The 24,234-nt window shown below is 44.6% G+C and overlaps 3 protein-coding genes across 6 annotated transcripts; all 3 read right to left on the minus strand.

Moving 5' to 3' along the window:
- Nucleotides 1-102: 102 nt before the first annotated feature.
- On the minus strand, nucleotides 103-7,387 carry pank2 (pantothenate kinase 2). Its single transcript, XM_084673468.1, has 7 exons — nucleotides 7,039-7,387; nucleotides 6,083-6,435; nucleotides 5,639-5,892; nucleotides 3,866-4,042; nucleotides 3,484-3,607; nucleotides 1,406-1,531; nucleotides 103-1,276 (listed from the first exon to the last, which is right to left on the minus strand). Exons 1-7 carry the CDS (start codon nucleotides 7,253-7,255, stop codon nucleotides 1,226-1,228), a joined length of 1,302 nt encoding a protein of 433 aa, XP_084529594.1. The 5' UTR covers nucleotides 7,256-7,387; the 3' UTR covers nucleotides 103-1,225.
- Nucleotides 7,388-7,569: 182 nt separating this feature from the next.
- mavs (mitochondrial antiviral signaling protein) lies at nucleotides 7,570-14,310 on the minus strand. 4 transcript variants are annotated; one of them, XM_084673446.1, is made up of 7 exons: nucleotides 13,546-14,310; nucleotides 11,622-11,688; nucleotides 11,347-11,476; nucleotides 11,004-11,184; nucleotides 10,270-10,908; nucleotides 9,717-10,174; nucleotides 7,570-9,603 (listed from the first exon to the last, which is right to left on the minus strand). In XM_084673446.1, the coding sequence occupies exons 3-7, from the start codon at nucleotides 11,467-11,469 to the stop codon at nucleotides 8,662-8,664; spliced, it is 2,343 nt and encodes a 780-aa protein (XP_084529572.1). In that variant the 5' UTR covers nucleotides 11,470-11,476; nucleotides 11,622-11,688; nucleotides 13,546-14,310; the 3' UTR covers nucleotides 7,570-8,661. The 4 variants fall into 4 exon arrangements, with proteins under 4 accessions (XP_084529572.1, XP_084529557.1, XP_084529563.1 ...); XM_084673431.1 differs by having other exon boundaries at nucleotides 11,347-11,533; XM_084673437.1 differs by having other exon boundaries at nucleotides 11,622-14,310.
- Nucleotides 14,311-16,409: 2,099 nt separating this feature from the next.
- On the minus strand, nucleotides 16,410-17,597 carry LOC146299536 (G-protein coupled receptor 151). Its single transcript, XM_084683161.1, has one exon. The coding sequence runs from the start codon at nucleotides 17,595-17,597 to the stop codon at nucleotides 16,410-16,412; it is 1,188 nt and encodes a 395-aa protein (XP_084539287.1).
- Nucleotides 17,598-24,234: the final 6,637 nt, after the last annotated feature.

The following is a 24,234-nucleotide window of genomic DNA, read 5'->3' on the forward strand; positions in this document are numbered from 1 at the left end:
GGTTCTGTAACAGCTTTTCCACTTGCGTAAGGCAACAACGCCATATCAAATTGGGAATGTTTGAATGTCCTAATTTACTAATAACAAATTTGCTATAAGAAATGGGTTATCAAAATAATTTATTAACAATACAAAATCAATTAAAAACATTGTGACAAAAGTACATTATGTCTTGCTTTACACATACCAGCCCACCAGAGGGCACTCTGAAGTAGGCCTAAGAAATCTGCCGTTAGAAGCATCTCATGATTGTCACCTATGCTGTAAATCAATACAGGCACTTTGTCTTCCCTTGAGAACTGATCAGTGGCTTTCAACTCTGCTACCAACAGACAACAAAAGTCAGAACCCGGAAGTTCACACCGACTCTAAATAAGACTCGCTTGCAGCAAAACACAAAGAAATGTACGACTTCACAGTTCTGTATAACCAACTTTGGTTGTCAATCTGACAATTAAACAAAATTACAAATGTGTATGTGTTTTGTATTGCATGGTCCCTATTGAATTCCAATAAGACAATTATGCTAAGTAAAACCATGGAACTTCAAACAGAGATAACGTGTTAAAACCCAAATGGATTAGAGGTTCACAGAATTTAGAATGAGCCTGACATGCAAAAGGGTTTTTAAAGGATGGATGATGATATAGATACACGTGTATAAGACATTCGTTTGAACTGAACCTCCCAAAGCACCTTCTGATGACTGCAGCATTTATGAATCCCTTACATTTACGCTACACAAACAAAATGGACATTTACCACTCATGAACAATGGATATCCTCAACACCAAACATAATAAATTCATAAAACATCAACCGTTAAATGTAAAGCGGTAAATGTAAAGGTCATGGATATAAAGAAATTTGTTTTCAAAAGAACAATACTGGTATAAGATAGAGAGCATCAGAGCTGCTCTCAGCAGTATGGACAGCAGTTTGAGTTTAAAGCTCCTTGAAACCGATTTGGAGACCTTGACCAGTCCTCTAAATGCCCAGTTCTCTGACGTGCTTATAGTATTAAAGCTTTACGAAATACAGCATTTAAGGACATACTGGTGAGACATCTTGAAGGTAAAGAAAAATATGCATTTATAAGAATGTGCAGATTCGTTTGACTCTCCTACAGTACAGCTGTACATGACATCCACAGTGTGTCTCACTGATTCAGAGCATAGTCATCAGTGCTTCAGTGGTCCTCTGGACAGCCGACCTTCCAGAACATTCAGGAAGGGTTCAGAAGTTCCAGAAGAGCTCCAACTGCTCCAAAGTAACCCTGACAACACAAACAAGCATCAGTTTAGTTGGTGGTCGAGTCATCCTCATTTTCCTCTTCCCAACAACTTGTTTGGAGCCCAGAGGAGGTGGAAGGGTCTGTGTGTAGGACAGGGACTGTGGGGCTTACCTCGTGCCTGAGGAACAAAGCCTTTAGCTGGCCTTTGGACCAGTAGTCCATGGCGTAGGCCAGGAGCTTCATGGACAGGGTGTTCACCCTCAGGAAGTTCCCAACAAACACCACCCTCTCAATGTTCTTCACAAACACAGAGACATCATGGGGTTACCGACAACGCCTCAAAAACATGATTGCTGACCAAATCAATGCCTGTTAAACCCTGTTTAAGATGTCTCAACACACTGATAGCTGAGCTTATCATATTTTTCTGTATCTTATTGTGTCAGTAAGTTTCATTGGGTTGTGGGTGTATTAGTCTGTTGCAGGTCTCCATGTCCTCATAGCCCTGTACAATGCTGCTTGATCCAGACGCCACAAGGCAGCACAGTAAAGAGGCTGAGGACAGAGAGGAAACCGTGAACCATGATGACCTTGACCACACAGCCTGAAACACACGTAACCTGGGGGTAGGCCATGCAAGGATCTACATTTTCGAGAAAAAATCTTCCACAATGCATCAGGGGCCTCATGTATAAAGGATTGCGCAGCTTTCATACCAGAAGATGGCGTACGGCCAAAACTCGAAAAGTACCTACGCACAGAAATATTCACATGTATAAAACCGGTCGTGCGCCAGATCCTGCGCACCTTTCCTTTATAAATCACAATCAACGTGAAATTGACCGCACGTGAACGAGCCACTGACCCCGCCTTGCCTCCTCCCATAAATTAATATGCAGATTGACTAAAAATGCGCTCCTGAGGTCATTTACTTATCTGAATTACCGTATTTCTTCGAATAAACGCCTTCCTCGAAGAAACACCGGACCAAAAATGAACGTTAAAACGCCGCAGCGTTTATTCGAAGAAATACGGGGACTGTGAGATCGAGGTCCGGACAACTGAGGTGGAGGCGAGAAAATGGGTCCTGTTTGGCGGCCTGTCATCAGGTATTAGTGACAAAAGAAAGTCAGCAGAGTGGAAAACTGTCACTATTTGCGCCCTTAATTGTTTTTAGCCTGCAGCACTTTGAGATTTAGCTAAATGTAAAGTGCATTACAAATAAAATTATTATTATTATAGGGCCATCAATGCTGTGGGTTCAGAGAACCGGACCATGACAGAAATTAAGAAGAAAAGGTCCGATATAAAACTTCAAATGAAGAAACGAGTGGTGGCGCATCGTAACAGCATGGCAGCTATAGGGTTGGCGTGACATGCATTTCCTGAGTGATTTTGTCGTTCGTTTGACAGCCTCAAGTTTAACAGAAGTTATTAAGTGGTGGCGGTATAAACGGAAGGCTATATAGCATATCCCGTTTTGGGTTTGGCATTTTGATGTGATTATCCAAATTAATGATCAAACTTTTAGTTTAATGTTTTTGAATAGTCAACGTCATAAACGTACTAGTGGAAACTTTATTTGTAATGTTTGTTGAGTCTCGGCATGTTACAGAGCCAGACAAGACTTTACGTACGGTCCGCACATTCTCACGTCTGCTTAAAAGTTTCCGTGAAGGCCCGCACATTCTCACGTCAAGTAAATCTTTATACATCACAAAGTGTGCGTGAAAACCAGCGTATGCAAGCTTTTTGTGCGTACGCAACGTTTATACATGAGGCCCCTGGTGTTGACAGGACTAGGTGGTCACATGAACACAGCTATTGCTGCAGCAGTGGCTAGTACACAAAATTTGCCACTAAAATATTAATATTTTATAAATCATGCACCAGAACCTTCCACAAGCTATAGCAACACTCACATAGACACCTTTCATGTCTACGTGGGGTACTGCAAAAACTGGGGGAGGAGTAGCAGTGACTGTAATATTTATATATGTGAGATAATGGTAATGTGCCTTGCTGGTAGCAAGCATACTAATGTACCTTCTGGTGTCTTTAGAATTCTGTCCTATGTAGAATACTCTCAATTGGGCATGACTATGTACTGCAAGTTCATCTTTTCACATATCGCCCTGCCCAAACATAACCACACTAACTTAATTGACAGTGTTTAGAACTAACCTCATTTACAAAGTCTAGTACAGTGTTCATACCTGACCTTGGTTATAACTGTGTTTATAACTGACCTCGTTTAAAGCACACATCCTGGTGATGGAGCCAATGTTGTTGGTGATGGTCACCAAGGTCGCTCGGGCCAGATCCTCCTTGGAGACAGACTCCCGTTTGTCTTTAGACATCATGTTGCCAAAACTATATCAAGAGGAAACACAGAGTAAGAGAGGGATGGAGACAACAAAATGTTGTAGGATTTTCTCAACGATTAATCCAAATGTGGGTTTTTTTGATCCTACAATTAATGACATGCGTTTGCTTGGTTGCAGATGACAGGTAAGTCAAATAACAGCTACATTACACCACAGTAACACACAACGGTGATATGTACATGCAGTCACATAAAACAGTGAAATATACATCCCTGCGGTAACATACCGCAGTCTAAGGACTCACCTGGAGGCCACGGCAAAGCCAGGGAGGCCGAACCTCTCGTAGTCGCCCCCGTAGATGTCCCGCACCAGCTTGTCCACGCGCGTGCTCTCCCCCTGGGAGGCCATGTGCAGGGCCTCCTCAAAGCTGGAGCAGCCCGTCAGCAAGCAGCACAGCCCCAGGAACGTCCCTCCCCCCAGGCTGGGCACACACACACACACACACACTCAGAATGCTGCTCTGTATACCTGGACACATGCTGTTTCATCAGAGTCCTCAAATACACTATTTTTGATGATTAGTACCTTCGTGTGATTGGATAGTAAAACTTTTGGGATGTTTATTATACAAAACCTATAGTAGGACACCATCATGAACATCTGGCTTATGATTGAATAGAGTTCAACAACAAAAATGTAATAGATGAAACTTCAGCCTAAGCATTCTGAAACTACTAAGGATGAACAGAATCCAGCTACCTTCCTACACTTCCCCTACGCTAACAGGAACAGACAAACTATGACACTGGTCCATGTAGCTCAACACAGATGTGTGGCACAGAGGTTGTGTAAATGGACAACCGGACACATGTGCCAGACTGAATACAAGAGGCTCTTTCAAGCTCTGCAGACAAGCTAACACCAGGGCAGCAGACAGGAAGTCCTGAGATCAGCTAACACCAGGGCAGCTGACAGGAAGTCCTGAGATCAGCTAACACCAGGGCAGACACGGAGAAGAGGAAGAACATAGCTTATCCAACCCCATTTAACTTGGTACAAAACATTTCATTCGTAAAGCAACCTACGTTGTATTAGAGTTGAAATTTGGCTACACTTCTAGTACACACTCCCCAAAGGATCCTCAAAGGATGTGGTCTACTTGCTAGTGGAAACCAACTCTTGTTAGTTTTAGCACCAGGGAGACACAGAGGCCAGATGTCCCCCTACTTGTCTGACCACAGATGTGACCACACTACCTATTTGATTACAAGCTGGCCACACAGAACTACCCAGTGCTGCCCATCTCTCTCACCTGTCTAACTAGCACTACCTGTCTGACCTCCCAGCACTACCTGTCTCCCTACCTGTCTGACCTTCCAGCACTACCTGTCTCCCTACTTGTCTGACCTCCCAGCACCACCTGTCTCCCTACCTGTCTAACCTTCCAGCACTACCTGTCTCCCTACTTGTCTGACCTTCCAGCACTACCTGTCTCCCTACCTGTCTAACCTTCCAGCACTACCTGTCTCCCTACTTGTCTGACCTCCCAGCACCACCTGTCTCCCTACCTGTCTAACCTTCCAGCACTACCTGTCTCCCTACCTGTCTAACCTTCCAGCACCACCTGTCTCCCTACTTGTCTGACCTTCCAGCACTACCTGTCTCCCTACCTGTCTAACCTTCCAGCACTACCTGTCTCCCTACTTGTCTAACCTTCCAGCACTACCTGTCTCCCTACTTGTCTGACCTCCCAGCACCACCTGTCTCCCTACCTGTCTAACCTTCCAGCACTACCTGTCTCCCTACCTGTCTAACCTTCCAGCACTACCTGTCTCCCTACTTGTCTGACCTTCCAGCACTACCTGTCTCCCTACCTGTCTAACCTTCCAGCACTACCTGTCTCCCTACTTGTCTGACCTTCCAGCACTACCTGTTTCCCTACCTGTCTAACCTTGCAGCACTACCTGTCTCCCTACCTGTCTGACCTTCCAGCACTACCTGTCTCCCTACCTGTCTGACCTTCCAGCACTACCTGTCTCCCTACCCGTCTGACCTCCCAGATGCCACCCTGTCTCACCTGGTCCCCGTGACGCGTTTGTAGTTGTTCTCTGAGTAGACGGCCAGGATGCTGACCCCTGAGCCTATGTTGACCAGCAGCAAGGGGTAGGGGTTCTCCAGGGCGTAGGGCCTCCGGGCACAGAGCTCGGGGTCTGTAGGGTTCTCATAGTAGTAGCACTCGGAGAGGCCGCGGGACACGGCCGAGTCCATGTACAGCACCCCCCGAACCAGACAGTCCAGCTCATCCAGCTTGCGAAGCTGCAGATCCGCCATCTTCACGGAGAACACAGAACACACGCATGTTTACCCACCAAGTGAGAGTCACACGCATGTTTACCCACCAAGTGAGAGTCACACGCATGTTTACCCACCAAGTGAGAGTCACACGCATGGAGGTGTTGCTAAAGTGAAGGGGGGCTAGGAAGACAGCGAAAGCTGATGGTAGGACCGATTGCTCTCTCACCGTGCGGAAGTCAGACTCAAACTTGTAGGCCCCCCCGCCCGTGGCACAGAGGGCGGTGTGCAGGCTGGAGAAGTGCTTGTTGCGGACCATCTGCAGGAAGGCGGGCAGGTCCGGGGTGGGGAAGCGAATGAAGTGGAGGCTCCCCGTTCGGCCGCACAGCGACAGCTCCGCCAACTCCAGGTGGACGTCCCGGACCCCGGTCTTGCCGTAGGCCGTGTTGGAGGTGAGGTAGCGTCGGATGCTCTTCAGGTTCTCCACCTCCTCCTGCTCCTCCGCTGCCGTTATGTCCTTGGGCTCGAAGTACACCAGCTTTACCAGCGTGCCACCAATGTCCATCCCAAACCAGGGGAAGGCTGAGAATGAGAGAGACGGAAGGAGAACGAAAGAGGCAGAGAGAGAGAGATGGGGGGGCTGATATTATGGAGGGCACAGGATGAAGCATTATGTGACAAGGTTTGGTTGGAGGCTGCTGCTGGAAATTGTTTCAAAAGAATGACAAAATAAGACGCAGGTGATAGATTAAAAATCTATCTTATATTTATTGAATTTATGTCCGTCAATTTTAGTTTTTTTCTATTTAATTGGTTATAACAACAAACTTAACGTGAACTGAGATTGTAACGTAATGCTGCTGAACTGATCCTTCGCTACAATAGAACAGTGCGTGTTGCACGCCATCTTGACTGCCTGCCTGGCAGTAACGCGCCAGAAAGCCAGGTGATATTACACTCAACAACGGTAATTGAGGGAATACCGTAAGCTTGCTGGCAAGAACATTTTACCAACAAAAAAAAACAGATATATTTCTTGGAGCGCCACTATGCAATGTGTATATGACGCAGATAACTAGCTAACGCTGTTACGCTTGCTTGCGTTAGCTTCTACAGTTGTTATTCAATAAATAAATAGACGGCTTGGCTCTTGACAAATTGCGCCAGCATGACATAGTGACATACGCGGTCTGTTCCTTCTCAGCGAGTCATGTCTTGGTCTAGCGGTAGTTTCGGAGGTTTGTCCGTCGTCAGCTGCACTCCCACCGGCTGTATTTGACTCCATGTTGTTATCGACTATCAATTTATTTTTACAAATCCCCCTCATTGTGCGAAGCTGCTTCGCAGGCGACTCGTCCTCGTCCCTCGCATCCTCGTCAGACATCTTGCCATTCTGTTCCATTGAGACAACTCTGTCTATTATTACTAGTGACTACTCAATAATGTCCTATTATCAGTCATTTTTGTTAAGTTACAGTCGCGTCGTGGCTAGTTACGAGTTAATACGACAGCGTTCACTCGGTGTGTACGTGCTAATACTGTAAGTGACAAGAATGTTGAGCCTATCGGGGCTTATTTCTAATAAAATAGGCGGGTGGTCGAGTGTCCAACAGCCAATAGAGAGATGTAGAAACTAAATAAAGGAACAGACAAAGGTAGCTCAATCTGTTTTATGAGATGCAGCTTTTGTACATTATAGAAATTGAACACAATAAAGACATTTTAGAAGAATTTTATTGATTTGTATTTGAATGTGCAACAGGTCGTACAGATTGAATTGAAAGCTTCTCAGAGTTTTGGGGTATCACACAAAGACCTACAGTCCACTTGGGCATGCTACAATTTAGAATATTTAATACATTTACAATAGACAAATCTAAATTGTTTTTTTTTAAATAAAGACTATAATCTTATCTCTATAGTAATGATAATAAAATACAAATTTACAAACACATATCTAAAATAAAAGTAGAATGCAAGCTTGTACATATAGACATACTATACAGTGTGTCCTCAGTCAACACCATACTGTTGTGATTTATTCTTGCTAAACAATACTTGCACAAAAGCAAATTCAAATGTTCAGTATAGTGTACAGTATAGTATAATAGTATAAAGTGCAGTATACAGTATATTAATAAAAATACAAATGTATGTTCATGCTACACTATCATTTGAGATGATAATACATCTGTACATAACAGGGGGTACCAATACATTTTTCATACCATGTCTTGCCTTGTTTTTCAATAAACTACAAATAAATAACAATAAAGATAATGGCTGTAACAAATTGTGATTAACATTAAAATGATTGAAAGAGAAGTCAAATTGCTGGCAGGTAGTAGAATAATGTTACAGCATCCTAGCAGCAGATCCAAAACAACTTGGTATCAGCATAGTCCCCTTTTCCCCAAAGTAAGCTACAGCAGTTTACATCACTCAAGTGTGTGAATAAATAGCGCTATCAGAAGGGTGCAGTAAGCGTTAACCCTGGACACACAACTGGCCTCAGATTACCCTCTCAACAAGCTCTAGAAATACAATCTGTGAAGCATGTAAATACACACTTTGATTTAGCAGTGCTGCGTTTGGACTCTGTACACAAGCATTTGGGAAGTTCTGTTTCTAACTATTCCTTGATTTTAAGTTCTGAACAAGGCAGGCTTCCTGTTGTTTGATGTCAGTTAAAGATTAAGCGTTTGCATCATCTCGGAAAAACACTTCACCTTTATGCTCCAGTCCCTACAGTAAGGCACAGTGCCAACGCTCTTTTAAAGGACAAACTCCATCTTTCCGAAGACATGTTTAATTCTTCAGCCTCCATGCTACAAAGAGAGCCGAGACCCCCACAGCTGCCGCCGTCAGGAGATAATAGTTCTTCTGGTTCTTTGGCTTAGTTGGGTTCTTTAGTGGAATGGTTCCCCCCTCCTGTGGTTCCTGCTGCTGGGTCTCCTGCTCCAGCAAGCCCTCCTCCAGCTCAGAGTTCTGGCTGTCTTCACTTGAGGAGGCCGCGATGACGGATATAGTGACATCGCTGACGGGAGGATCGGAAATAGGCTCCTTGGTTGCTTGGCCGTTGAGGATTTGACTTTTGGAGTCGTCAGCGATGCAGGCAGCGTTCCTCCGGACGCTCTCATGTAGGTCATCAGACTCAGGGACGCCATCTCCGAGTATAATCTGGGATTGGCTGTCATTATTCTTAACTGGTGGATCTTCAAATGAACTTACAGCATTACCCATCATGCTCTGGGTTTGGCCGTCGTGGTTCAGGACAGATGGTTCCTCATAAACATGGAACACGTTGGTTAGAACTTCCTGATCCCCTAAGGAGCTTTGGCTGGTAGCCTCAAAGGAGTTCTCCTCAGGTTCATTATGGAACACGGACGTATCCTCCTCGAGAACTCCATTCTGCTGACATGGTCCTGGGTTTGCAGCCACCTCGGGGTCAGAAGTCACAGTGGAGCAGACTGTAGGAGCTCTGGCAGCAGACTCAGGGTCAAGGCCTGAAACTGAGCGACTTATTTCCAGACATCCGGTGTTCACGGAGTAGGGCGCCTCTGGGATGGAGTTATTTGTGGCGGGGCTGTCAGGGTAACGGGGGGTGCTCAGGAGAGGCGCAGGCTTGCTGAAGTACTCATCACTGAGGGTGGAGACTGGCCCATCTGCACCATCCACTGGTGACCAGCAGGGGGCAACAGAGACAGGCTGAGTCAGGGGAGCCTCTGCCTGTTCATAACCCCTCGTGACCTGCAGGAGAGAGCAGTGTTAGTGATGCTCATCCTTACTGTTGCTGTCATTGGCTGTATTTCAAGCTAATTCAACATAAATAGTAGTCAGGCGATACAACAATGCACTCTTACACAATGATTTAGCAAGCGTCTGATACCCACCTGTAGGGTGGGATCAGAGTCCTCCCCTGGCTGCTGGGCCAGGGGAAGCACAACCGGACTCAGGGGTGCGGTGTCCTGGACCGGGAGTTTTATCTGATCCAGGGATGAATGGGCCAGGGATGGAGAAGGTTCGGTGGTGGACGATGGGTCTGTCTGGCCTGGACGAGTCCTTGGTGATTGGCTGGCTTCCACAGGGGCTGTTGGGATTTGGTCAGCCTGGGAGGAGGCAGGTGTATCAGTGGGGTGAACAGCTTCAGAGGTCACCCCAAGGTCAAATCCTGGCACCTGGCTGGCCAGTGCACTGCCATTGCGTGAGGTTAGGGTGTCATCAGTGAGGACTTCCTGCAGGACTGCGACTGGAGGAGAGGGAGGTCTTTGGGGTGGAATCTCAATGGCTACGGGGGTCGCAGGTGGAGGTGGTTTGAGATCTGGAGAATAGAACAACACAATACTTCACCCAGGCATCCAAGGAAATTCAGTCTATTCATTGTGTTTGCATCGGTTAACAGGACAGTAGACCTACCGCTAGGGGCTACACTGCGGTGCGGCTGCTGCTGAGGACTCTTTGGGCTTGCTGGTGCAACTTCCAGGTGAGGATCCACAGCCCTGAGCGGAGGGGAGGGCAGGGGAACTGGTGGTGGGTCTACAGCATCCCTGAGCGGAGGGGAGGGCTGAGGGGCTGGTGGTGGGTCTACAGCATCCCTGAGTAGAGGGGAGGGCTGAGGGGCTGGTGGTGGGTCTACAGCATCCCTGAGCGGAGGGGAGGGCTGAGGGGCTGGTGGTGGGTCTACAGCATCCCTGAGCGGAGGGGAGGGCTGAGGGGCTGGTGGTGGGTCTACAGCAGCCCTGAGTGGAGGGGAGGGCTGAGGGGCTGGTGGTGGGTCTACAGCATCCCTGAGCGGAGGGGAGGGCTGAGGGGCTGGTGGTGGGTCTACAGCATCCCTGAGCGGAAGGGAGGGCTGAGGGGCTGGTGGTGGGTCTACAGCAGCCCTGAGTGGAGGGGAGGGCTGAGGGGCTGGCTCGGCAAGAGGTGCTGGCTGTGCTGGAGACGCTGATGCAGAGTCATCAGAACTCTCTGGAATGGGCAGGGACGGATTAGGGGTTGGTGCTGGGTGGACATGGGCTTTGACTACCGTTGTTGCAGGGGAGGGAGATTTGGGATCTAGGGAACAGGAGAATTTTTTTTAGAGAATTCCCTCAGTCCAGACCTCAACAATGCTGTAGTGAGTGGAGAGAGCTACCTGATTGGTTACTTACTGCGCTGGACTAAGAAAGAGTTGTATTTATCTTGGATCTCCTGGGCCAGGGCATAGTGCTCACATTCCCTGAGCGCTGAGATTAACTCCTCAGACCAGTTCTCCCTCCTCTTCAGGCACTCCACCAACAGCTGCATAGCGTTGTAGTTCCCCGCCTGGTCCTTCTTGGCCCCTATCTCATCCTGAAATCACGTCCAGGTAAACGCAATGGGAATGTTAAAAAGGAAAGTTACTGTAACTGCAAATGAACAGCGGCTAATTTAAAAACGAAATATGTATGTTGGGGGGTGTCAGTATTTACAGCTTTCCACCCACAAGGAGGACACAGTGGCATGTTCATGTACCCTGTCTGACTGAGTGAGGCAGGGCAGATGGGGCATGATCTCCATCACTTTCACCGTGGTGATGAGCGTTCCCAAGTTCTTGCGGATGTAGTTGTTATACAGTTTATCACTGGCAAAGGACATCTTCAAGCTGCTCATCCAGATGGAGAGTGCCAGGCGTTAGGAACACAGTAACTATATACTTCCACTATGAGGACACAAAGAGCTTGTTATCCAGATATAGTTTGATTTGTGAGGGGTGACACTGTCGTGGTTAATGAATAGTTCATAGTTACCTGTCCTCTCACTCGCTTCAGCGCTTTCTCAGCAAAGAAATCCTGATTGTCTGCAGAAACACCCTGTCTACAAGGCAGTTAGAAACACTGTATGTAGGGCGGCAGCTCGAAACACAGCAGTACACAGTCATAACATTCGACATCTGTGCAGACTGTTCTGCGTCTGCTACGACACAACTACTGGGGGGCAACCCTGGCCAGGGGATTTTTAAGAAACTGAAACCGAAATGATTTCTGAAGGAAACAGAAAGTGATAACCAATAATACAAAAAAATAAATGAGTAATAAGTAAAAAAGTACAAAATATCATTCTTTGGGTGGGGGAATACCTCTGCTTGGGAAAATGTGTACAGTTTAATCTACCAACTAGCTGGATGTGGTTCAGGGAAAAGATAGACTGAATAAATCGATGTAAGCACATTGCTGACTGTTGGATTGGACTGCTGTGTTCTGTTCTAACCTGTTCTGAGACCTTAGACCAGCATTGGTAACTAATTAATGACCTCCAGTCTCTGCAGCAGCTTAATATCACAAGGAGCTCTGCAAGATGGAAGGGCATCTACTGTGACTTTGGCATCAAATCCATCAACATTATCTCAGATGACACAATAAAAGATTCCAACGTTCAAAATGATTACATTTTCCAATGGGCTATAAAAGATTACCCCACAGCAGTGTTCCAAGCATAGAAATATGAAAGTTACTATCTACAATTTAGAGAACCAAATGTCCACACTGTCTAAGGAACATCTCACGTCATCTCTGCCAGCCATTTCAAATCACACATCACTGTTTATTAAACACACTTTAAACCCTTCCCTGTTTATATCTATACAGACACAGGGAATAATCTGTCGTGCTGTTCTGCCAGGTGGAACACATGACGTGACAACCGCAGTCACATCTTCCCAAGCCTACTACAACTGCACGTTAGAGATTACTGTCAAAGACCTGCTTTGGATCTGCACACTGAAGAAGCCCACAGCTCCCTACAGATAATGGGTAGTAACTAAGGAGCAAAGTCTTTTGCGTTTGAACTGCTGGGGAGTTTGTGTGTCAATCCCTTGATAAGTAGCTACGAGCAAACACACACACGCTGTACACACACACACACACACACACACACACTGTACACACTCACTTGGGTATTGTCAATGTTTGGTTATTCACACTTTTCAAAAGTTACTTTTTACAATAACTGTCATGTGATTATGGATTACAAACAACTGCACAGGTGAGCCTGTCTTGGGGGAAGCACCTTGACGCAAGGGCAGACATGCAGAGCTGTGCCAGAGGAATGCCCTCCAAAACACTAGGTCACTGCTCAGCTTTGGCTGGTTGTACTTCAACAGGTTTGTTGAGGAGAATTGTTTGGAAGAAAGAGCTTGTATTTTATGATTGTCTATTCATACTTTTGTAATAACATTTATAAAATAATAGCAATTCAAATAAATAAAAAGTAGCCTGACTCATTAACACCGTTGAAGTTCGTGTAAGTTGCACTGACAATTCCTCGAAAAGCCTTATTGAATTATTATGAAGAAAAGAAGTACAAATATACTGTAGGCCTTATAGTATTGTTCAAACGATATTTTTACTTCACTGTTGACCGACACAAAAACGTGAATGAAGTCGCAGGATATTACTCCCATTTATGTTAACCTCGAATGCGCGTTGATAGACTTGCAAATAATGTGTTGCCAGACAGAGTACATTACGAGTCATTAATTGTCATTAAAGTTTGATTCTAATATCTGAGCGAGAGACATGTGTTTAGTTATAACTAAAGTTTGCAACAAAAAACAATTAGGCCCTACACGAGCCCTCGTTGCTATTCCATGTTAATACTATTGTCTAATAGTGAAAATACACAAGTGAAAATAATTGATCTGATACGATTAAACAGTCTGCTGGTTTTTCTCACCTTTCGTACCAGAGGTTCAGGAGTTGGTGGGTCTCTCAATCAAACGCGATCTTACTTTCGTTATAGCCTGCACTCTGTGCTTTTAGAGGTGGATACCTTCTTATCCCGCATCCTATGATTGGTCCAGAGACCCAATTTACCGCTTATCATTGGTCGGTGAGGTTTCTTTTTATTTTTATTGGTCGGTAAGGTTGTGCACGAAAATGATGACGAATTGCAACCTTTTTTTTTTCTTCTAGACACGCAGTGGTAATCCTGACCCTATTCTTAACCCGTTGACAGCTCTTGCCCTTACGAGTTTCTCTGTTGTCACATACAAATTAACACAAACAGAACTAGCTTTATTAGTTGCCACCAGCCTTTTTTTTCATTTATCTTGGTTTAGCTCATTTGATATTTTATATATACCACAAACAAACCTTAAAACCACCAGTGTGGATATAGCCAGAGCCATATAAAAAGAGTTGCGACACTTCAATAGACTTCCATAGTTATCGAAGAATACGGAAGTAAAGCGTGTCACATGCGACCTACAGTTCTAAACATTGTATTTTCCATCGTTCAACCCCATTCATTTTCAGTGTTGCTGAAGCAAGTTAGCTGGTAAATTGATCGTTTGATCGTAAATCTTTGTATATGGCTAGATATAGCTATAAGTATACTAAATTGTATAGGCTTTCACAACGTTTAGCTAGCCTACTTGACGAGAGATCATATAAAGATCATTCTGACATCCAAATGGTCTGATGGCAGGATGTAGGCTAAAAGATAAATATTCGTCAGTACCGAGTTGATCTATAACCCATGAATATATCTGCTAGTCTAGTGTATTTCAATGCACAAGGTTTAGCCTACCTTAAAATAGGGCTACAGACATCACTAGTCTCCCGAAAGGTGGGGAGGGGGGAGGGGGGGGGGATGCCACCTCCCGGAAATGAGTCTCTGCAGGTTGGGATGTTTGGGTCTACCTGAACATATTATGTGGAAATCCTCCATATTGTATCAACTAGGCTACAGATCCAGTTGTAAGCTGCCATCTCCAACCAGTTGGTGGCAGTATTAACCTAAGGTTGTTCTGGAGAGGGCTGGACACTGTGGACAGCAAGGCTTCAGCCTCTTGCATCCAAACCTAAAACCACTCTTCACATCTCCAACCACCTACTCCTCGTTTACTAAACTAATAAAAACAAAAACACGTTTTATGTGGTGAGTTATATAAACGTAAGCTTTTATGTAGACTATAAATCTTGTTATGCTTTTTGAGTTAGCAAAGTTAAATTAAAACAAATTTAATTGACCATCACAACCCTAACTCAACTGATGCACAAATAGGCAAATGTGTTTTTTCGTGGATGATGTAGAAAAGTAAACTGGCAGCTCTTTAATAGGTGTGATTGTTGTATTAACATGGTTTGGGTACTGCTGCGCCCATAAGACACGGGTTGTAGACTGTGAGTTCAGTCCTAGTTCACTGACCAGCACTCACAAGCAGCTAAACCCCTGAAGCACTCCAAAGGCACTAGCATGTATGCGGATGTTAGCTTCATCCGCATCAGTGCTGCTAAGTGTTGGTCTTTTTGCCTTTACATTTTCATAATGGCACTGTTGCATTTTGTGTACTCGTAATGGGGCTTTGCGTGCCTCCTGCCCGCAGGCCACTGCTCACCGAGGTAGAATGCATCTGGCATTCACGTGACCGAATGAAATATAAGATAGGCTACCATTATATTATTTGCAGTAATTGCAGACTTATTGAAACGAATGATTCAATCAGCTGATTTAACCCATCCACATTACAGAGGATTGAGTAAGTGCAAAAACTTGCTTGCTAGACGGTTCTGTTGGCATCATTTTAAAACCTTTTAATTCACAGTGTTATTATTTTTGGAGCTTTTGGGGGATGGGCTTGGTTGAAGTAAAATGATTCGCTGGTCGCAAATGAATAAACCATACCGTATTTGTACTTATTGCCGTATTGTAGCCAGGAACAGTATAACGCATAGGCTACTTAAAACATCCTCCCGCGTGCCTGGCCAGGGCAGGACAGTGCTAGAAAACTCAATAGACTTATTCTCCACCTTTGACCTTTCACCTCTCTCTCCATTCATCCTGAAATGTCAAATCTGCTCGAGCCGCACGGGGGGCAGTGCTTTGGTGCTGAATGGAGACTGCTGAAAAGAGGGCCCGTTTTAAAAGGAACCCAAAGGTTAACATCAACCCATCTACAGTTAAAAATAACCCCACTAGCCATATAAAGGAATATAACAGGCTGGCTTAATCATGTATTTGAATCATCTTCCTGCACAATAGGTCACATGGAGTGTCAGGGCTGTGATGAATCAGGGTCAGGGGAGCTGTATAGTTTCTGTTTGGCTATATGCCAGGGTACAGAGGCACTAGTCTACAAGGTGATAGTTCATAATAGTTACAGTATGGAGAACATGCACCATAAACCCAAACAAATTAGCAGAACAAAAACGATACATGTTTATTATTAACAAAACATTGATACTGTAGCCTATATGTATTTTGTAAATTACCCTTATGAAACACATGTAAACACGTACGTATGTAAAGTATTGTCTTCTGCATCCTCAAGATATACATTTCTTGAATATTTGTATCATATTTACATCGATAAGTTAGGGTTACCGACACAGTACAGGTGATCATAATGCAAAAGTGAATTAATCTGATCAAAAGATGCGTAATAGATTGTACCAACAACACTGCAATTTAACGGTAGAGGTGAAACACCGTTGGGCTCTAAAGGATGAGGGGTTATCTTGTGTAGGAACATTATTTATTATTTAAATTTTTACAAAACGAAACAGGTTTTAACTGTAGAGAAATCCCTATCAGTATCACTGATTGTATTTCTCTTCTCGTTCCCAGGGAACCGGGTCATCCTGATCCTCCTCCACTGCAGTGTTCCTGCGCTCGGTCCAAAAAAGTGCCACATCTGGAAAGGTCTTTCCCGTGCCGTCGACAACTTCTGGCCTCGTGGACGAGGACGCCCTTTCCAGCTCCAGCGCAGAGTTAATAACCATCGGTCCTGTCTCTGATCCGTTTCCCTCCGCTTTAGGACCTTGGCTTAGGGCGATGTGTTTGGAGGTTCTGCAAGTTAGAAAACGCCACAGGGCGGCCACCCCCTGACGCACATCGTCGTATATGCTCAGGAAGATGATTGGGGAAAGCGCGCTACATGCATACAGGAACACCTGTGCAAAAATTACCAGACCAACAGGCGGTTTAACGTCTCCAAGCTTGATCCATGTCCATGTTCCCCATTCTGGCAAGAGCATGAAAGCGGTGGCGCCGCTTACGCAAAGCATCACAGGGATAGCCTTGGTCTGGAGTTGCGGACTGGCTGCCTGGTTCATTGTGGACTTGGTGTTGCGTAAGGCTCTGGTGTAGAATGCAAGACTGAAAAAGATCGGAATAACAAAAGTAGCAGTTGGGTAGATCTTGTTGAAGACGTTCATGAAGTCAGAGGCGCAGATCGGCATGTCATAGACGCAAAGGTCGATGTCTCCATATGGTTTTAAAGAAACAAACATCACTTGGGGTATTGGAAAGCTCATGGACGCTATCAGTATGAACACCAGAGCTCCGTACACTTTAGTCGTATTAAACAAGTCGCTTTTAGACGTGCTTGTAACAAAATTATGTCTGGCGTTGCTCGTGGCCGCAAGTACCAGCGATTTGGCCACCAGGCACGAGTGCTGAAACCAATCTGCTGTCCTGCAGACGAAAATCCCCAAAGTCCAAGTCTGTCGGTAGTATGTCATCGCGCGCACAGGAGCGCACAGCACCAGGATCAACAAGTCGGTGGAGTTTAGGGTGACGAGGAGCGCTTTAAATTCGGACCCCCTTCCAGTTCTAAAATCGTGAGTGAGAATCAGTAGCACAAGCAGATTCCCTAATCCTCCTGTCACACTAATCCCTAGCAGGATGGCAGGTAGAACCGTCTTGGTGTTCTCCTCTGGGAGCAGTTGAGCCCCTCCAGCAAAATCAAGAAATGACATGTTTTTCGGTAAATCAATATTCATATTTTTGTCCTTTGTATTTCAAGCAATAGTTTTCAAAAACGTTCAATTTGGAAGTGCTGACCTGAACCGGGCGCTTCCACCTCCCAGTACAACCCAGATAGAAGGAACTGTCCACGACCCCGTGGTGCTGAAACACCGCTGATGTGCCACGATGCTACCAGTGGGAGAGCTGGCAGGTGCGCTATTTTAAGTGCTGCCATTTAGTGTCGTCAACCGCTCGCGTCATTTGATCGCTGTGGCTTGAGGCTACATCCAACCCAAATCTAGAGGAGCCTACTCTAACCGCAAACAAGCATCCTGATGCGGGATAGGTTAAAACCTTTGTAAAATTCTATGCCAACTGTATTTAGGTCGTATTTGACTCCTTAACTATTAACTATAACTTATTAACTATAATAACTTGTTATTTGCACATATACAGACAAATTGTAATCTCGTTGACTCAAACGAGTTAGCCTACTCTTTGAAGAGGCAATAATGAAATGCGGTTGTGTATTCAGTGTATGTTTGTGCGTGTGTGTGTGTGAGTGGAGGGGGGAGTAACCTTTCCCGCTGTATTCAGAAGGGACTGTCAGGTTGTCAGTAATGTACTCCCTAGGGGTGATGGTGACCCAGCTCTTCTCTCGGCCCTCAGACCATCTTCTCTGACCGGATTCCTGCAGGAGATTCTAATGCATAGGTGCGCTGCGTTGTTGTGAGGAGCATTTGCGGTAGACTGCATTTAGCCTCTGGGTGTGCGGAGGGTGCCCACTCAAACACGGTCACCTCCTCTGAGACCGCCTGTTGCTAGGAGACCTGGGCCACCGTCGCTGAATAGCGAGGTTGGTGAGGGGAGCATAAGGAACTACTAACTAACTACTTATTGTTATTACTACTACCACTAACTATTTATGAATGTTATCACTACTATCAACTTATTATTACTACTACTAAGTACTTACTATTGTTACTACTACTAACTAATTATCGTTACATTTACTTACTACTTATTATCAGTACTGCTACTAGGCTTACTAACACGTTACTATTATAGCTATTACTACTACTTTCCACTTATCAAAATCAAATTATTATCATTACTACTACTACATCTAATTCTTGTTACTATTACTTGTTGTGCTACTTATTATTATTATTACTAACTACTGTTTTATAAGTTTATTATTACTATACAGACAGCTCTCTGGAGGGGTAGGATAAGGGCACACAATGAGCTCTCTGGAGGGGTAGTATAGGGGAACACAGAGAGCTCTCTGGAGGGGTAGTATGAGGGCACACAATGAGCTCTCTGGAGGGGTAGTAGGGGCACACAATGAGCTCTCTGGAGGGGTAGTATAGGGGCAAACAGAGAGCTCTCTGGAGGGGTAGTATGAGGGCACACAATGAGCTCTCTGGAGGGGTAGTATGGGGCACACAATGAGCTCTCTGGAGGGGTAGTAGGGGCACACAATGAGCTCTCTGGAGGGGTAGTATGAGGGCACACAATGAGCTCTCTGGAGGGGTAGTATGGGGCACACAATGAGCTCTCTGGAGGGGTAGTAGGGGCACACAAAGAGCTCTCTGGAGGGGTAGTATAGGGGCACACAATGAGCTCTCTGGAGGGGTAGTATAGGGGCACACAGAGAGCTCTCTGGAGGGGTAGTATAGGGGCACACAGAGAGCTCTCTGGAGGGGTAGTAGGGGCACACAATGAGCTCTCTGGAGGGGTAGTATAGGGGCACACAGAGAGCTCTCTGGAGGGGTAGTATAGGGGCACACAGAGAGCTCTCTGGAGGGGTAGTATAAGGGTACACAGAGAGCTGTCGGGACGGGGAGTGGCTGCTGTTGTTTGTGTGCTAGCTTACTCTGGGTGAATCAAATGCTCCCCAAGGCTCTGATGAGAGAAGGAGAGAGAGAGAGACAGGAAAGAGAGAGGCAAAGAGAGCAAGGAGAGAAAGAGAGGGAGCGAGGGAGCAAGGGAGAACGGGGGAGAACATTAACAAAAAGCCTGGTGTTCTTTGAGAGTCTAAATGAATGGGGTAGTGCTTACTCTCCCTCAGAGAGGATCCCAAGTTGTTTTCAGACCACAGGGACCATATGGTTAAAAGCAGACATATGCCAGTATTAATCTATTTCTAGAATTCCTTGATGCAGAAATGCTCTTGCATTGTAAGCAGGCTGCCCCTTACGCTAAGTGCAGTAAACTAAAAAACACAGCCAAGCCAAGAAAAAAACAGGAAGCCGTGATGTTTTACAGTAACACTTTCCCTTGGTTGTATATGCCAAGTGCTTGTTCAACCACTGCTATGCATGTTGAGGGGACTTGTTCATGTGACATGTCCACTGTTGCACACACATCACATTATCTCCAGCAAGCAGAGTGACAGTTACCAAGGCAATGCATTAAGAAACCAATAAACCTGCAAACAGACTCTGACAGTGTCCGACAGAGCCCCTCTCCTCCACCCACCCCTCCTCTGAGCCCCCCTCCTGCAGTTAGACCTCCCACAGATTCCGTACAGACATGACAGTGTGACTTACCATCACCTCAATGAACCAGCAACATGAGACACAGACAAGGGACTTCCTGCAGATACCTGTCATGGACTTGTTAATGTATTTTAGCCTATACAGGCAAGCGTGATGAAATGTCACACAAAGCCCTTTGCTTTAGTGTTTAGGATCTGATTTACATCAGAAGTTAATATTTATAACAGTATTTCAGTGGTCATAGTCATGGCCTAGGACCAATGGGTCACATTAAAAAACGGAAACAAATGATATTTAAACATCCGTGTTTGGATGCATCAATGTAATTAATCTGTGTAGAACACTGAGTCACATTAGTTCCGCTTTTTGGCGCCAGCACATGAAATCGTAATAACTTGATCAATTTATTTCGTTCTTATTTTATTATTCAATCAGCTCAGGGGGGGCCACAGGTGGGGCCTGGAACATTTTTACAGGGGCCCTGGCCCCTGTAGGCCCCCGTGTAGAACCGCACAGTGACTGCGAAGGAGAGGAACCAATTCAACTTGGTTTCAATGCTTTGACAGTTTTTCTCGATTGCAAACATACATTTCTTGAATGTACGTTTTTTCAAAACTCTAAACACACATGCTCACACTTTTCTAAACAGACACTTGACTTTTGACCCAAAATTAAACATTGTGGTCAAAACCATATTATATGTCGTAGAAACCCACCTTTGCATTTAAATTTGACACAAAACCATCAAATACTATCAGCCTACTGAATACCCTTTACCTGCTTGCTGGGAGAAATTGATAAACTATTATTAAAAAAGTGTTTATTAACCAATTTATATAATGTGACCCTGAATTTCCACTTTTCCACTCCATCAGTCTGGTACCATGTGAATTGTGCAATCACACAAATACTGCAATTGTCCTTCTTACAGACTGTTCCATTTTCCACTCAAACATTCTATAGTACAATACAACAATTGCTTGTTGAACTATCATGCTTGTAACTAGCAAGGCCGGATCTACCATATGGGCAATCTGGGCAAGTGCCCAGGGGCCCTTGGGCATAGAGGGGCCCTCCGTGATCAGAGAATTGTATTTTTGTTTAATTTATTTTTGACGACATTAAAACAGTCTCCACAAGGACTGCTTTGCCCTCGATTTTGATAATTATCCAATCAGAATAAAATAAAAGTTGATTACAAAAAATTAAGTATGATGGGGGGGGGGGGGGCCTTGGTAACTAGTGGTCATAGTAATGTACTGAAAGTCCCCGACACAAATTTGCCAAAAGGGAACTTGTGGAAAAAAGAAAGAGGCTTGAGAAAACAAGGACATAGACAGAGAGTGTTTCCCCTCAAGGTAGGAGGGGCAGAGTTGCTTCGTTCCAGACAATCGATGCAGCTCTGAAACGGCTCAGGTTTGGCTTTGCTCTCAGTCCAGCTTCCCTCTCTTAATGTCACACTGTACTGCAAGTGGCTCACCAGCATGTTCTAGTGCTGCCCTCTAGTGACGCCACAGTGCATCTGTCACGCTGCAAATAGGATTGTGTGGATGTAGAATCATACAAAACTGACAATAAAACTACTGTGCAGGGGCATGATGCAGCCAATGCATTCACATGGATTAACAGTTAACCTGTTAATTCAGTAACTTAACAAAATTGACAGATCTATACTGAAAATAGATTACATCCACTTTATTATCTTGCTGTTAGTCAGCTAGCCAGCATTTTATCCATAAGAAGTAGTGCTGACTGTCAACACTGACAGAACACAGGTTGGAATACCACCTTTCAAAGGGTTTTCTTTATGGATGACATCAGGTGTGATGTCGATGAAGTACTGTGGTCTAACAGGGAGGATAGACTGGAAGCCCCATGAGAGCTTAATATTTAATGTGATTATAACGTTGATAAACATGTTTTTCTCAAATGAAGATTGTTGGTTGAAAAGTGAAGGTGAATGGCCTGTCCAAATGTGTAAAGTATGTATATCAATTCTGAAAATAAAATCATAGCTCATCGTTGTTTACCAACTTTGAAGTGGTTTTCCTGTGCTACAAGCGAACAAACCACTATTGTGATTGCCTCGCCTATAGTGCAAACAAGTTTAACGGCTGACGTGTCTCTGCACACCCGCACATGGCATTAAAAAAGCAGGCGAAACCAAGTTTAGGCAACAAAATAATCTATATATTTTGAACAACTGAACAAATTAACAAATGATTCTCTCATTTTTCTGCAATCCTTCGCTCCTCTCCTTCTCTATCCTTTCCCCTTGCTCTCCACTCGATCCCAAATGCTGGATAAATAAAACCAACCATAGTCACGTTAACATAAATTCACCGGTAAAAAATAGTATTTTCAGGCGTGAGGAAACTAGAAATACCGTTGTCTACGTTGTAGGCCTATCCCATAATACAGTCACATGTCACACTGTCGTCTTTAGATTGACCACTGGAGAGCGGCAGAGTACCATTATGTAAAAGCGCCTGACAGATGCACGGCCTTAACTCCACCAGCAGAGGGCGAGTCGCCTCTCTCTCCATCAAGGTGGACATGTCTGTGAAGAAAGGGCAGCTTGAAAGAACGACGTGATGTTTGAAGGTTCCATTAAGCCTTTTCTGCCCGTTTGGGAAAAATACAACCAACAGCAAAATAAAGTTTGTTTAGGCAAACTGCTAGGCCTGTGATCTTGACCTTAAACAGTGGACAGACACTAACACACCATGGGGCTTTACAGTGAGAAGCACCCCCCCCCACACACACACACACACACACACACACACACACACACATGGAGATTCATGTAAACACACACACACACACACACATAAAAACACAAACTGATTAAACTTGGGTTTTCCATGCATACACAGGGAAATGTCATTTTTGTTTAATCTAGATGACTTGTAGGTTGTTGCCTTTATGCATACAATCATGCCCCGCATCAGCCTCCGTACATAATGAAAAGAGCTTATCAGGATTTTGGCCCCAGGGTGACGTCGATTTTCTCTATTTCCTGCAAAGACTTCGCTGGGAATAAAGCGAATGCCACTTTAAGCATGTGACCAACTGGAATCACCGCGGACAACGTGTGCCGCCGCTTCTTCTGGAACGGAACAATGACTCAGAGAGAATAAAATGAAGAGTTCAATTGGGAAGCGATTAAAATGAATAGAAGCCATGGCCAGATAAGACACACACTATTTCCTCATCTATTTAACATTCATTGAATTGAATAATCCGCTCTTATTATCGTAAATAGTCTGCATATTTACCCTGAATATGCTAATTTATGTTAGCTTCAAGCGCTCCATGACTTAATATTTTTTCATCAATATATGCATATCTCTCCTTGATTCCTATAGGCTATACTGTAGCTATTTGAAGAGAGGAGGTGGGGATTGAAAAAGAGGAAGAGAGAGGGGAAGAGAGAGATCTGTTAGTCCTCATTGTTTGTATAACTTTCCCCTGGGCCAAGCCAGTTACATTTCAATCAAAAGATTCATTGTAAAGTCATTATACCAAACTAGGCACTGATAATTGGCTGTCACTTTGCATAGTGTCTGCACTCTAGCTGTGGGGCAAATGACTACGGTCTTATCGCTCACTTTTAAGGGAAAATAATGGACAATTTATCATTTATCTTCGCAGCGAAATAATAACAAGTTAAATGTCATTCCCCGTGTCGTGCCTTTCAAATAGAAATGTTGGCTTGCATGGCCTCGTTACCCAGGCGGAGAGGAGAGAAGATACATTTATAAAAAGGTACATGAAAACCGAAATAATTTACATTTCCCGGCTTGACTATAACTATTGCATGGACTAATAAATAAGGACGTTTTTCTTTAATCAACATAATGGGGCAAAGGGAATTTGCATTTTGTCGGCAATTAATATTTCCATCCGGGTTGGACCAACACATTGATGAACACCGTATATAAAAGTTGAACACATTGCCATACATCAAGACCCGTTAGCCTATACAATGTAAATAGCTAATTATTTGAAGGCAAAAACATTAACTTGATCGAAGTCGTATATTGAGAATCATTGTCTGATTCAGTTGATTGTAGGCTTTTTTCTTCTCTTGTAGGCCTATATCCTATATAGGCTAATTGAACAAAATTGCGGCCTTGGCCAATCAGAGATGATAACAGGCCATCAT

This window comes from Hypomesus nipponensis, chromosome 3 (genome assembly GCF_054491055.1).
Source record: "Hypomesus nipponensis isolate SF chromosome 3, ASM5449105v1, whole genome shotgun sequence".
In the NCBI taxonomy this organism is placed as follows: domain Eukaryota; kingdom Metazoa; phylum Chordata; class Actinopteri; order Osmeriformes; family Osmeridae; genus Hypomesus; species Hypomesus nipponensis.